The 13,246-nt window shown below is 45.1% G+C and overlaps 1 protein-coding gene across 5 annotated transcripts in view; it reads right to left on the bottom strand.

The window, feature by feature from the left end:
• The window catches only part of UNC13B (unc-13 homolog B), a 208,364-nt gene that overhangs the window by 7,524 nt on the left and 187,594 nt on the right, over window positions 1–13,246 (bottom strand). For 4 of the 5 annotated variants that reach the window (XM_055578450.1, XM_055578452.1, XM_055578448.1 and 1 more), the window contains 8 exons: window positions 12,467–12,556; window positions 11,994–12,122; window positions 5,610–5,737; window positions 4,886–4,971; window positions 999–1,125; window positions 769–865; window positions 394–537; window positions 9–86 (listed from right to left, as the gene is read on the bottom strand). In XM_055578450.1, coding sequence (XP_055434425.1) covers window positions 9–86; window positions 394–537; window positions 769–865; window positions 999–1,125; window positions 4,886–4,971; window positions 5,610–5,737; window positions 11,994–12,122; window positions 12,467–12,556 — 879 coding nt within the window. Of the gene's footprint in view, window positions 1–8; window positions 87–393; window positions 538–768; window positions 866–998; window positions 1,126–4,885; window positions 4,972–5,609; window positions 5,738–11,265; window positions 11,625–11,993; window positions 12,123–12,466; window positions 12,557–13,246 lie in introns of those variants that run through there. The other variant, XM_055578451.1, reaches the window with a different exon arrangement.

Below are 13,246 nucleotides of genomic sequence, written 5' to 3'. Positions count from 1 at the left end.
GCCCTCACCATTTTCTCCTTTGTGCAGTAAGCTGGGAAGTTCTTTGATAAGATGTCTGCATATTCCATGAGCACCTTCCCAATGGTCTGAGAAGAAAGAGGAAGAGGAAGGAGAAGGGACCCTTAGCTTTCCCCATGAGGATAGTACCTGGGGTCACACTTCTCCCAGAACAGTAACAACATGTACATAAAGAGGAATCTCAAAGTAGGGGACCAATCTCCCTCTCTACCCCACTGAAACAAACCCACCTGTCTGCCCCAGATTCAAGTAAAGGAGCATGGGGTGACGCCAGGCTATACCCAAAAGCCATCACAAAGAGGGGTTGATCTCAGGTCTGTAGATAGGCCATGAGTGTAATGGAGTAAGGGGAAAAGGGTAGGAGGGTCATGGTACCTTAGAAAATCTCCTCATGTAGTGGGCAAGGATGTTGGGGTCTGGGCATTCCAATTTCCGGATGATCTCAAAGCTCTGATTGAGCTGTGTGAAGACGTCCACCACAGAGCAAGAGAAGAGCGCGTGCTCTGATGTCTGCTGGAACTAAGGAAGGCCACACAGGGTCATCATCTGCAGCTGCTACCTTGTCCCAAGTCTGTAAGGCTCTGAAGGGCTCTCTGCACAGCAGGGGTGGCTCCATGGCTCCGGACAGCCCTCCGTATGGACTCTACCAGGCAGGGATGGCCATCCTGGCTAGAGCCCAGGAACTCCTGCTGACAGCTAATTGCTGGGAGACCCGGCTAGACACCTGTGAAGTTCAAGCCCCTGACTTACCCCATCCTTCTTATCTCGTTCCAAGGCCCCACGCAGGAATTCCAAGGACACATCCTCATTCTCATCCAGCCACTGCAGGACAAACTGCTCAAACCACCTGCAGCCAGGCAGGAAGATGGAGGGGTTGGAGCTAGTGGTTGGCAGCTGCCACGTGCCTGACAGCAAGGATACTGGCAGTGCTCAGCCCCTGAGCCCCCCTTCCCTCTGCAGCCCCCCACATGATGACTCACGCTGGGTATTCGGGCACCTGGCCCTGGAGGGCAGGCAGATCCCGCACGTATTCATTGTGGAGCCACTTCACCTTGAAGTGCAGGTTCATGTAGTCAGCACTCTTACACAGCCTGTCTTTCTCATGCTCTGGATGGGGGGAGAGAGGCGGGGTCTAAGCTTCCTGAGCATTCCCAAGGCAGATCCAGTTGGGTGGTGCTATCAGGTGTCTTAGAAGAGGAGTGATTTCCCAGCACCTCCCCACAGTCATCTCTCCCTAGCAGTGAGTATCCTGCTAAAAGCCTGACCCAAATCTTCCTTTAGAGGCTAAGTCAGACACCCAGATAAGGCCCACAGTCTTCCTGTGCTGACTTTTGGAAGTGCAAGTGAGATACTTGCCACTGGTGAAGAAGAGGAGAAAAGGATATGGGCGCTAAGGCTGACTAGTGGGGAAACGGCCCAGGACACGAGAGGGACGACGCTTTACTTTACGCTTTATCTTCCAGGCCTTTACTAATCCTAGTAGCTGAGCCATTTCCTCAGATGGACTTAAATGCAGAAATGAGCAGTCATACATGACATACATGGGTTACTGACAGCCACACAGAGACAGGGAAAATCAAAGTGGGCCCAAGCTAACAGAAAGGGCAGTTGAGCAGCCACAGCGTAACAGAATCCTGAGGTAAACTGAACGGTGCCAGAGCAGAGCTGAAACACTGGAAAATGAACTCTTGGAGAAGTATGAAATAAGGCAGTGTGGAAACCATGGAAACACAGCCAGATGAAAGAGCCATCTGGCTACAGGACATGGGATGCTTATGTGAAAGGTTATACAGCCAAGTCTGCAGAGGCTTCTGGAAAATCTAGGATAAAGATCACCGACAGCTTGCCCACAGAGTCTAGAGCACTGGCCACACCCACAGGTTTCCTTCATCTACCCCCTTTAGAGATGAAACATTAATTTTGTTTGAATAATAAAAGCCAACTGTGTGCTTACATGTAACATAATGGTGAAAGCAAGCAAAATGGGGAGAGTACTGAGTGACAGGGAGGGGAAGGTCGTTGTCCTTGGGAACACTACTGCTCAACTCCGAGTTGCCACAGGTGATGCTCCTCCATGTCAAGATAGAACAGCCAGTCTGCCCTTGTCAATCAGTACAGCAGACATTACCACCATCTCCAACTTGGATTACTATAATAGTCTCCAATCTGGTCCTCCTCCAACCTATTCTCTATATGGTAGCCAGAGTAAGTGGCTTTTCTATATTAAATATGTGGTCATGTTAATCCCTTGTTTAACCTGGGTTGCTGTTCAATGGTTCTCAATGGCCTCAGGATAGAGTCCAAAATCCTAAATATGGCTTAAAACCTCCTGTATGATCTAGCTCTATCCTGCTTCTCTGTCTTCACCTCTCACTCATCTCTTTCCCTACACTCTAAAGTGTTAATCACACTGAATTACTGCATCCAGTTCCCAAAGCATGCCAGCTCTCTCTAGAATCCAAGTCTCTGAACATACTGTAACCTCTGCCTAAAATGTCTGTCTCTCCCTTCCCTGTCATGAATGCCTTCCCTCCCCACAGCTAAGTTCTATCATCCTTCAGGTGTCAGTCAGTATATCACCTCCTACAGAAAGCCCTCCCAGGTGCTCTTTCCAGGTCTGGGTTATGTGATTCTCAGCACCCAATGCTTATTCCCTTGGTAGCACTTAAGTTTGAATTGTAACTGCCAATTGATAGGTTTGTAATCTAGACTGATCTGAGCTTCTCACCAGCTAGGACTATGCCTCATTTATCTCACTGGGGTTCCAACAACTAGCATAGTATGTGGCACAAAGAACATACTCAATATGCTTGGTGAACAGGGTGGGGATTTACTGAAGAAACTTTCTGTTCTGTATCATAACTGGGACAGTAGTTACACAGGTGTACTTATTTGTCAAAACTCATCAAATTGTACTCTTAGAGTGTTATTTTATTTTATGCATATTATACCTCAACAAAGTTGGCTTTAGAAAGGCTGAGTGAATGGTAGCATTTTAACAGCAGCAGTCAACACTATCCTTTTATCAGCCAGGTCTCCAAACCCCTCCCCTTCTCTTGCCCTTCGCCATCCTGACAATCACCAAGTCCTGTCAGAGCTTCCTTCCAATGTCTAGCCAAGCCCATTCTTCCTCTAAGTTCTCTGCTATAATTCCAGCCCATCCCCCTGCCGTAAACTATCAGACCGTCTGCACCCAGCTTCCAGTCTCTCCCTGTTCTGCCTGCCCCCATTTTCCACTGAGGTAAAATTTTATAAAAATACTATTGTGTTAACACTGCATCTCTGCTCATGAGCCTTTAATAAATGTCAGGCAGTATTCTAAGTATGTCACATACATTTCAGCCACTTCATTAGATCAACGAAATAGATGCTATCATCACTCCCATTTTATAGATTAATAAAAATGGGAGCTCACAAGAATTAAGTAACTCAGTCTAAGAACACACTGAGGAGTAAGTGGTAAAACTGAGATTTGAAACCAGGTCAACATGAGTTCTTTCTTTAAAGCAGTTTTCAACTCTTTTATGTTTCTTTTAAACATTAGCAGAATTCCCCTTTTGAAAGAAATTTCATTTAAAGCCTCATATAAAATTGATAAAAGCAGAGCTGACTTGGCAGGCGGCAGGTAGAAGTCCTGGGGCCCAGCCCTGCACGCCCCTCTCCTGCCCCCACCTCCACCCTCCTCTTGCCGTTTCCCCTTTTACCTGTTTCCTCTGTTTGAAAAACCTCTGCCCAGCCTTACACTATTCCTCTTGTGGAATCAATACACTTTTCACAGGTACTTGTCTTCCCGCCCCTGCCCCTGCCCCCCAAATTCACTACAGCTGGAGTTCTTTAAGAACTGGGGCAATACTCCTCGTCGCACTCACCACGTGCTGCCTGAGGGAAAGGGACAGGTGACCAAGTCAGAGGCCAGACCGGCTAAGGCATGGCCTACAGCCCCAGGCATGACCCAGTGCGGACAGGAGGCAGCCTGCTCTGGGGAAGAATTACAGAACGTGCACGGACAGTATGTGACTGTCTCAAACTAAGCACAGATCTGCAGGGTTTCTTTCAACCTCAAAACTTACTGCTCCTGAACCTCAAAAGTTTAAAAGTCTGAGAGGGTTACCCATTTCCTACCACCCTACCCAAATAACACATGCAGACTCTGGTTTGTCCTTGCTCCAGACTGCTCCCCCTCCATCTAGGTCCACTTTCACAGACTGAGGAGACGACTGACATAACATACAGCAACAGGAAATGCAACTAAATAAGTGAGCACAGATGGGTAGAAACAGGAAGGTCTGACACAGGGAGGTCTGCTGGGAGTGATATCTTTGTGGGCCAAAGTGGGAGATGAACAGAATAAGCAGAATGAACAAGATGAGTAATAACTGGTTCCATGGAAGAAGTGAGGAAAGAAGTATCTTTCTGGATTTGTCATGCCAGTCTAGAACAACTTTCAAAGAAAGTCAGGCCAAGCAGTCTATGGTGTGAGAAAATAATCTTATCTATGTATTTAAAGTTCCATGATGCTGTAAAACTGTAAAGGCAAGTGTTGTAAGACCATTCTCTAGGGAGTGGGCCACTTGAGAACACCCAGCATGGGAAGAGTTGATCTCTGGGCTGGAAAAGTGTGAAATAGGCGCTTGCTCTGGAGCTGGAAGGAGGAACCTACATGCACACAGCAATTTCCATTACTCCTTTGGCTGAAGCTTTGCCTACCCAAGGTGTCCTGAGGCCTATCACCCACTACGCCTAGAATCCTTCTAGTTTCTCACTGCACTATTCACTTGGAAAGTGTAGTTGTCTGGGAAAAGAAAGGGATGGAAAACAGGTGCTTTGGCCAGGGGTTTGCAGCCCACTGCCATGGGGAGACCCTTACCCTCCAGTGCATATTTCATGTCTTGGGCAAAGAGTTGCCACATCACTTCTGCGCTGACTTTTCCCACATTCAACTCCTGGGGAAACCTGGATGATGCAAGAAGACACAGTCAGAGAACAAGGCAGAGTCTTTTGATTAATTCTAAGGCCAACAGGACTAGTTCTTGGAGGTCAGATTGAAGAGAGGAGAAGCCTAGGAAACAGGGCTAGGCTCCAACTGTAGAATAAGGACCCAGGGCCAGTGGTAGGCAGAGGGACACATTGGGGCAGAAGATCCCCTCAGGCAAGGTGGCCCTAGGGGAGATGATGCCTAGAAGGCAGGGAACTCTGGCCAGGAGGAGAAGGGTTGAGGCTGAAAGACAAGCCCAGGCTAAATAAGCTAGGGCAGAAGGAGCAAGAAGTTGGGCATCAGAAGGCCCTCTTTATTCACAGTGGATGGACACATACACGCCTGGTCTCTGGATCCCCAGGGACTCCTAGGGCAGCCACTCCCAGAGGTCTCTCTCTCCAGGGAGGCTGGCTCAGTCTGGGCGGGGCCCCTCATTATGTTTCCACACCTGTCTCCAGAAACAGTTACCCAGACAGATACAAGGGACAGAGGGACAGATGGACGAACAGGAGGAAGAGGTGGCACTGTGAACACACAGAGACAGGAAAGAAAGAGGCTGTTAGACAGGTGGACAAACCAACCACCAAACAGAAAGGCCAAGTGAGGTGATACTTACTGGTTCAGAACGAGGGTGTAGGAATTCTTATCTTCCTCTATGATTGACACAATGAGTGTGATGAGTTTGGGCCAGAAATCCAGGTTCCTAATGCTGGGCCCCTGGTCTTCTGGAGGCAGCTCCTGATTCTTATTCCCGAGAAGATGGTGATAGACAGTGAGAGTCAGAGGAGAATATGGAGAGTCTTCCTCTCCCCCTTCCCCACACCATGCCCCTTCCTTTAGAATCAGGCACCCTTCCTTTCTTATACCCTGTCTTCCACAAGAAACCATCACCTGTTCTACAGAGCGGTGACCACTGGGAGGTCCTTGGCCAGAAAGAATCTGTCCCTGAGAACTTCTCTCCCAAGCTCCAGAGCATTGCTCTAATAAGCTTGATCAGTCCAGAAGACATAAAGATGCCTGTCCCCCTTCCTTCTTCTCCGAGTAGCTAAGAGCATAGTGAATTCCTGGTTGAAGTAAACAGCCCCTTCAGTCTAAATGGGTCTAGTTCCATGTGATCCCCATTGGCAGTTCTTTTATTCTAGTGGTGGCCCTCCTCTAACATCACCCACTGCCCCACCACACACAAGTACATCTCAGCTCTGAGAAGTTCCTTCAAGTTCTACAGGAGCTACAGAACAGATCCAGCATGCAGGCTGGCCTAGCCCTCAGGGAAGCAAAACTTCCCTTAGCCCCCTGAAAGTCATTAGGGGGAAGAACTGCATTTGGAAGTTATTTGCCCAGCTGGATAAGAAAAAGCCTTGGGAAGCCAAGAATATTCAACGTGGAAAGGATAGTCTCTTCAATAAATGATGTTGGGAAAACTGGATATCCACAAGCAAAAGAATGAAATTGGACCCATATCTTATGCAGAGGGCATGTAGCTCAGAGGGTAAAGCGTCTGTCTACAATGCAGGAGACCTGGGTTTGATTCCTGGGTCAGGAAGATCCCCTGGAGAAGGAAATGGCAACCCACTCCAGTACTCTAACTCAAAATGGATTAAGGACTTAAATGTAAGACCTGAAACCATAAAACTCCTAGGGAAAAAAAAATGGGAAAAGCTCCCTGATGGTCACTTTGGATATGACAACAAAATCAAAAATCAAAAAGTAAGACTATATCAAACTAAAAGGTTTCTACACAGCAAAAGAAACAATCAACAAAATAAAAAGAAAACCTACAGAGGGTGGAAAGTAAATATTTGTAAACCACCTATCTGATAAGGGGTTAATTCGCAAAATAGATAAGGAACTCAAACAACTCAATAGCAAAAAACAAAACAAACAAAAAAACCCCCATCTGACAAAAAAATGGGAAGAAGACTTAAACAGACATTTCTCCAAAGGAAATACACCAATGCCCAACAAGTACATGGAGAGGTTTTCAATATCACCAATCTTTAGGGATGTGGATGTGACTGGTGATGGAAGTAAAGTCCGATTCTGTAAAGAGCAATATTGCATAGGAACGTGGAATGTTAGGTCCATGAATGAAGGCAAATTGGAAGTGGTCAAACAGGAGATGGCAAGAGTGAACATCAACAATTTAGGAATCAGTGAACTAAAATGGACTGGAATGGGTGAATTTAACTCATGACCATTATATCTATTACTGTGGGCAAGAATCTCTTAGAAGAAATGGAGTAGCCATCATAGTCAACAAAAGAGTCCAAAATGCAGTACTTGGATGCAATCTCAAAAATGACAGAATGACCTCTGTTCGTTTCCAAGGCAAACCATTCAATATCACAGTAATCCAAGTCGATGCCCCAACCAGTAATGCTGAAGAAGCTTTAGTTGAACGGTTCTATGAACACCTACAAGACCTTCTAGAACTAACACCCAAAAAAGATGTCCTTTTCATTACAGGGGACTGGAATGCAAAAGTAGGAAGTCAAGAAATACCTGGAATAACAGGCAAATTTGGCCTTGGAGTACAGAATGAAGCAGGGCAAAGGCTAATAGAGTTTTGCCAAGAGAACGCACTGGTCATAGCAAACACCCTCTTCTAACAACACAAGAGAAGACTCTACACATGGATATCATCAGATGGTCAATATGGAAATCGGACTGATTATATTCTTTGCAGCCAAAGATGGAGAAGCTCTATACAGTCAGCAAAAACAAGACCGGGAGCGGACTGTGGCTCAAATGATGAACTCCTCATTGCCAAATTCAGACTGAAATTGAAGAAAGTAGGGAAAACCACTAGACCATTCAGGTATGACCTAAATCAAATAACTTATATTATACAGTGGAAGTGATAAATAGATTCAAGGGATTAGATCTGATAGAGTGCTTGAAGAACTATGGATGGAGGTTCATGACATTGTATAGGAGGCAGTGATCAAGACCATCCCCAGGAAAAAGAAATGCAAAAAAGGCAAAATGGTTATCTGAAGAGGCCTTACAAAAAGCTGTGAAAAGAAGAGAAGCAAAAGGCAAAGGAGAAAAGGAAAGACATACCCATTGAATGCAGAGTTCCAAAGAATAGCAAGGAGAGATAAGAAAGCCTTCCTCAGTGATAAATGCAAACAAATAGAGAAAAACAATAGAATGAGAAAGATTAGAGATCTCTTCAAGAAAATTCAAGATACCAAGGGAACATTTCATGCAAAGATGGGCTTGATAAAGGATAGAAATGGTATGGACCTAATAGAAGCAGAAGATATTAAGAAGAGGTGGCAAGAATACAGAGTTCAGTTCAGTTCAGGCGCTCAGTCGTGTCCGACTCTTTGTGACCACATGAATCGCAGCACACCAGGCCTCCCTGTCCATCACCAACTCTCAGAGTTCACTCAGACTCACGTCCATCGAGTCAGTGATGCCATCCAGCCATCTCATCCTCTGTCGTCCCCTTCTCCTCCTGCCCCCAATCCCTCCCAGCATCAGAGTCTTTTCCAATGAGTCAACTCTTTGCATGAGGTGGCCAAAGTACTGGAGTTTCAGCTTTAGTATCGGTCCTTCCAAAGAAATCCCAGGGCTGATATCCTTCAGAATGGACTGGTTGGATCTCCTTGCAGTCCAAGGGACTCTCAAGAGTCTTCTCCAACACCACAGTTCAAAAGCATCAGTTCTTTGGCATTCAGCTCTCTTCACAGTCCAACTCTCACACCCACACATGACCACTGGAAAAATCATAGCCTTGACTAGATGGACCTTTGTTGGCAAAGTAATGTTTCTGCTTTTGAATGTGCTCTCTAGGTTGGTCATAACTTTCCTTCCAAGGAGTAAGTGTCTTTTAATTTCATGGCTGCAGTCACCATCTGCAGTGATTTTGGAGCCCAAAAAAATAAGGTCTGACACTGTTTCCACTGTTTCCCCATCTATTTCCCATGAAGTGATGGGACCAGATGCCATGATCTTTGTTTTCTGAATGTTGAGCTTTAAGCCAACTTTTTCACTCTCCACTTTCACTTTCATCAAGAGGCTTTTTAGTTCCTCTTCACAGAAGAACTATACAAAAAAGATCTTCATGACCCAGATAATCACAATGGTGTGATCACTCACCTAGAGCCAGACATCCTGGAATGTGAAGTCAGTTGGGCCTTAGGAAGTATCACTACGAACAAAGCTAGTGGAGGTGATGGCATTACAGTTGAGCTATTTCAAATCCTAAAAGATGATGCTGTGAAAGTGCTGCACTCAATATGCCAGTAAATTTGGAAAACTCAGCAGTGGCCACAGGATTGGAAAAGGTCAGTTTTTAATTCCAATCCCTAAGAAAGACAATGCCAAAGAGTGCTCAAACCTCCACACAATGGCACTCATCTCACGTGCTAACAAAGTAATGCTTAAAATTCTCCACTCCAGGCTTCAACAATACGTGAACTGAGTACTTCCAGATGTTCCAGCTGGATTTAGAAAAGGCAGAGGAACCAGAGATCAAATTGCTATAATCCACTGGATCATCGAAAAAGCAATAGAGTTCCAGAAAAACATCTACTTCTGTTTTATTGACTATGCCAAAGCCTTTGACTGTGTAGATCACAACAAACTGAGGAAAATTCTTCAAGAGATGGGAATACCAGACTACCTGACCTGCCTCCCGAGAAATCTGTATGCAGGTCAACAAGCAACAGTTAGAACTGAACATGGAACAACACACTGGTTCCAAATCTGGAAAGGAGTACGTCAAGGCTGTAATTGTATATTGTCACCCTGCTTATTTAACTTATATCCAGAGTACATCATGAGAAATGCTGGGCTGGAAGAAGCACAAGCTGGAATCAAGATTGCCGGGAGAAATATCAATAACCTCAGATATGCAGATGACACCACCATTATGGCAGAAAGTGAAGAGGAACTAAAAAGCCTCTTGATGAAAGTGAAAGGGGAGAGTGAAAAAGTTGGCTTAAAACTCAACATTCAGAAAACTGAGATCATGGCATCTGGTCCCATCACTTCATGGCAAATAGATGGGGAAACAATGGAAATGGTGACAGATTTTATTTTTTTGGGCTCCAAAATCACTGCAGGTAGTGACTGCAGCCATGAAATTAAAAGACGCTTGCCCCTTTTAAGAAAAGTTATGACCAACCTAGGCAGCATATTAAAAAGCAGAAACATTACTTTGCCAACAAAGGTCTGTCTAGTCAAAGCTATGGTTTTTCCAGTAGTCATATATGGTTGTGAGAGTTGGACTATAAAGAAAGCTGAGCACCGAAGGATTGATGCTTTTGAACTGTGTTGTTGGAGAAGACTCTTGAGAGTCCCTTGGACTACAAGGAGATCCAACCAGTGCATCCTAAAGGAAATCAGTTCTGAATGTTCATTAGAAGGACTGATTCTGAAGCTGAAACTCCAATACTTTGGCTACCTGATGTGAAGAACTGACTCATTAGTAAAGAGCCTGAAGCTGGGAAAGATTGAGGGAGGGAGGAGAAAAGGATGACAGAGGATGAGATGGTTGGATGGCATCACCCACTCAATGGACACAAGTTTGAGGAAGCTCTGGGAGTTGGTGATGCACAGGGAAGCCTGGCGTGCTGCAGTCCATGGCATTGCAAAGAGTCGGACAGGACTGAGCAACTGAATTGAACTGAACTAAATCATTAGGGAAATGCAAATCAATGAGATATCACCTCCTATTTGTTAGAATGGCTTTTATCAAAAAGAGAAGAGATAAATGCAAGTGAGATGCAGATTATATCCCTAGCGCTTGACCTTGTTCAAAGAACAGATAGATGAATGAATCAAGGACTGAAGGTCAGTAGAGGGAAATGAAAGACACCAAGGGTTTACTTCAGGCCTCCCTGAGAGCTCAGTTGGTAGAGAATCCACCTACAATGCAGGAGACCCCAGTTTGACTCCTGGGTCAGGAAGATCCACTGGAGAAGGGATTGCCTACCCACTCCAGAGTTCTTGGGCTTCCCTTGTGGCTCAGCTGGTAAAGAATCCGCCTGCAACATGAGAGACCTGGGCTCAATTTCTGGGTTGGGAAGATCCCCTGGAGAAGAAAAAGGCTACCTTCTGGCCTGGAGAATTCCATGGACTCTATATATGGGGTCACAAAGAGTTGGATACGACTGAGTGACTTTCACTTTCACTGAGGGTTTACTTCAGTACAAATAATGAGAAAATAAGAGTGAGAGAAAGTTAAAAAAAAAAAACAAAACAGCAAAATAAAAAGGCTAAAGAAAGTCCTTGAATGGTTTATAAGGCCTCTTTCAAAGTCTAGATTTATCTAAAACTAGGTCCGATTCCTCTTTGTGACCCCACAGACTGAAGCCAAAAGGCTCTTCTGTCCAAGAATAGTAGAGTGGGTTGTCATTTCCTTCTCCAGGGGATCTTCTCGAGTCAGGGATTGAACCTGGGTCTCCCTCATTGCAGGTAGACTCTTTACCAACTGAGCCACTAGGGAAGAGCTAGAGAATAGAGACCAAGTATTTAGACAGACTCCGGTATAACTAAAAGATAAAAGCTAAAAACAGTATCTTTCCCCAACAGAGAGCATGTGTTGATGGATGACGAAGGCTTGAGTGCGGCAAGCTTAACAAAGGCTCCAGTAGCTCATATCTCAGGGGAAGGGAGCCTGGAACACAGAGGTGTTTACATGAGTCAGAATAAAATTAACCTCGGGGGAAAGCAGACTCTAGGAAGGACTAAGAATTCACCTACTCACTCCCTGAACTGAGTTCAAATTTAGGTCCCTTTCTTCAATACCAAAGTAAAATTTATTGTTGCTGTTTCTGTTCAACTCAGTTACGTAACATCTTGTCCAATGGTTCCTATCCATCTACAAATGTCTCACATGATCTAGATGGTCCCCACTCCACAACCCACTCACTCCTGAGAATATCAAGGACTTTTCCTGAGCTCCCTTCCACCACAATCATAAGAAAGAAAGCTGAGGCTTCAAGAACCACTGACAGCAGGCCCCACCTGAGCCCGATCCTCTTACCAGCTGGTACTGGCGGCTGTACAAGTCATGGCAGTTGTTGAAGATATACTCATATGTTGAGTTCAAACAGGCCTTCACACAATCTTTTACTACCTGGCTGGCTCTTGGAGGGCTCTGAAGTTCTTGTACCTGCCAATTAATTTAAAAAAATATGGGTCCAGGGTCCTGCTGACCTGAGTGAGATCTCTTCCTAGAAGTGCCCCCAAATTATCCCAGATTCCTTCATCCTTCTCAAGGTCCCTGGACCTTGCCCTGAGATGAAATTGTCAGCACAGCTGACGGAGAGAACTACCTAGTCCATCCTTCTTGATCCATGATCTTCTTGGAAGTAACTCAGGAACAGATGTATGGAAATATAGGTTTAGAGGTGATGGATCCTATAGCCTTAGACTATATACTCAATGATTCTTAGCTTCCATGTCCTGGGGCCAGGTCCCCAGCCTAGCACCACCCAACCCAAATTCATGTTTTACCTTCATTCGGAAGAAAGTAATGCTGGTCAGCAAATCCACTGTGGACTTTAAGTCCTGAAGTCGCTCAGGGCTCCCAGCAGGGAAATTATTCTGTTGCAAATCAAGAAAATGTAAGAAAGGAACAGAAGAATATGAAAGCCTTCCCTGCCAAAAGCAAGGGATCAGAAGCTTCCTAAGGACCACCCATAGGGATCTTTCCTAGTGAAGCAGAACAAAAATGCTGTAAGACTACATATCTCTCTCTCTTTTCCATGGACTCAGGCCCTTGCCAAAAGCAGGTGTTAATAACCCCAGGCCCAGAAAGCAATATGTCCTACCCCCAACCCTACTTCCCATGCAATGTGTGAGTATTTGCACAAATAAACATACAGACATTCACACACACGCACACACACTTTTTTCTTGGGTGAAGAGTCTTACACCCAAACAATGAGTTCTTCAGAAGTTACAATCTAACTGTATATCATGGAATATAAGTGGAGCCACACTATAGAAAAGACTGGGATCCAGGACGTATACTTTCTGTACAGTGGATCTTGGTTACTCTACCATTCTGGAGCCAGCAGATGGCAAAGCTCTGAGCAGAACTGCTTTTGGAGTGAGTTCCTTAGGATCTTTCCACCTTAGGATCTTTCTTTCCTTTTGGCATGAGTTTTAGGGAGAAGCTGCCAAAGAGAGCTTAAGGAAGATGCTGCACCACTCTCCATTTTAAGGGTTGCTTTTTTTAAACCTTCAAAAGGCTACTTATATGCCAAACACAAGATATACAGTCAACTCTCC

Source organism: Bubalus kerabau, chromosome 4 (assembly GCF_029407905.1).
Source record: "Bubalus kerabau isolate K-KA32 ecotype Philippines breed swamp buffalo chromosome 4, PCC_UOA_SB_1v2, whole genome shotgun sequence".
NCBI classification, from domain to species: domain Eukaryota; kingdom Metazoa; phylum Chordata; class Mammalia; order Artiodactyla; family Bovidae; genus Bubalus; species Bubalus kerabau.
Note: the sequence above shows the minus strand (reverse complement) of the source record. Positions and strands in the feature narration are given on the sequence as shown.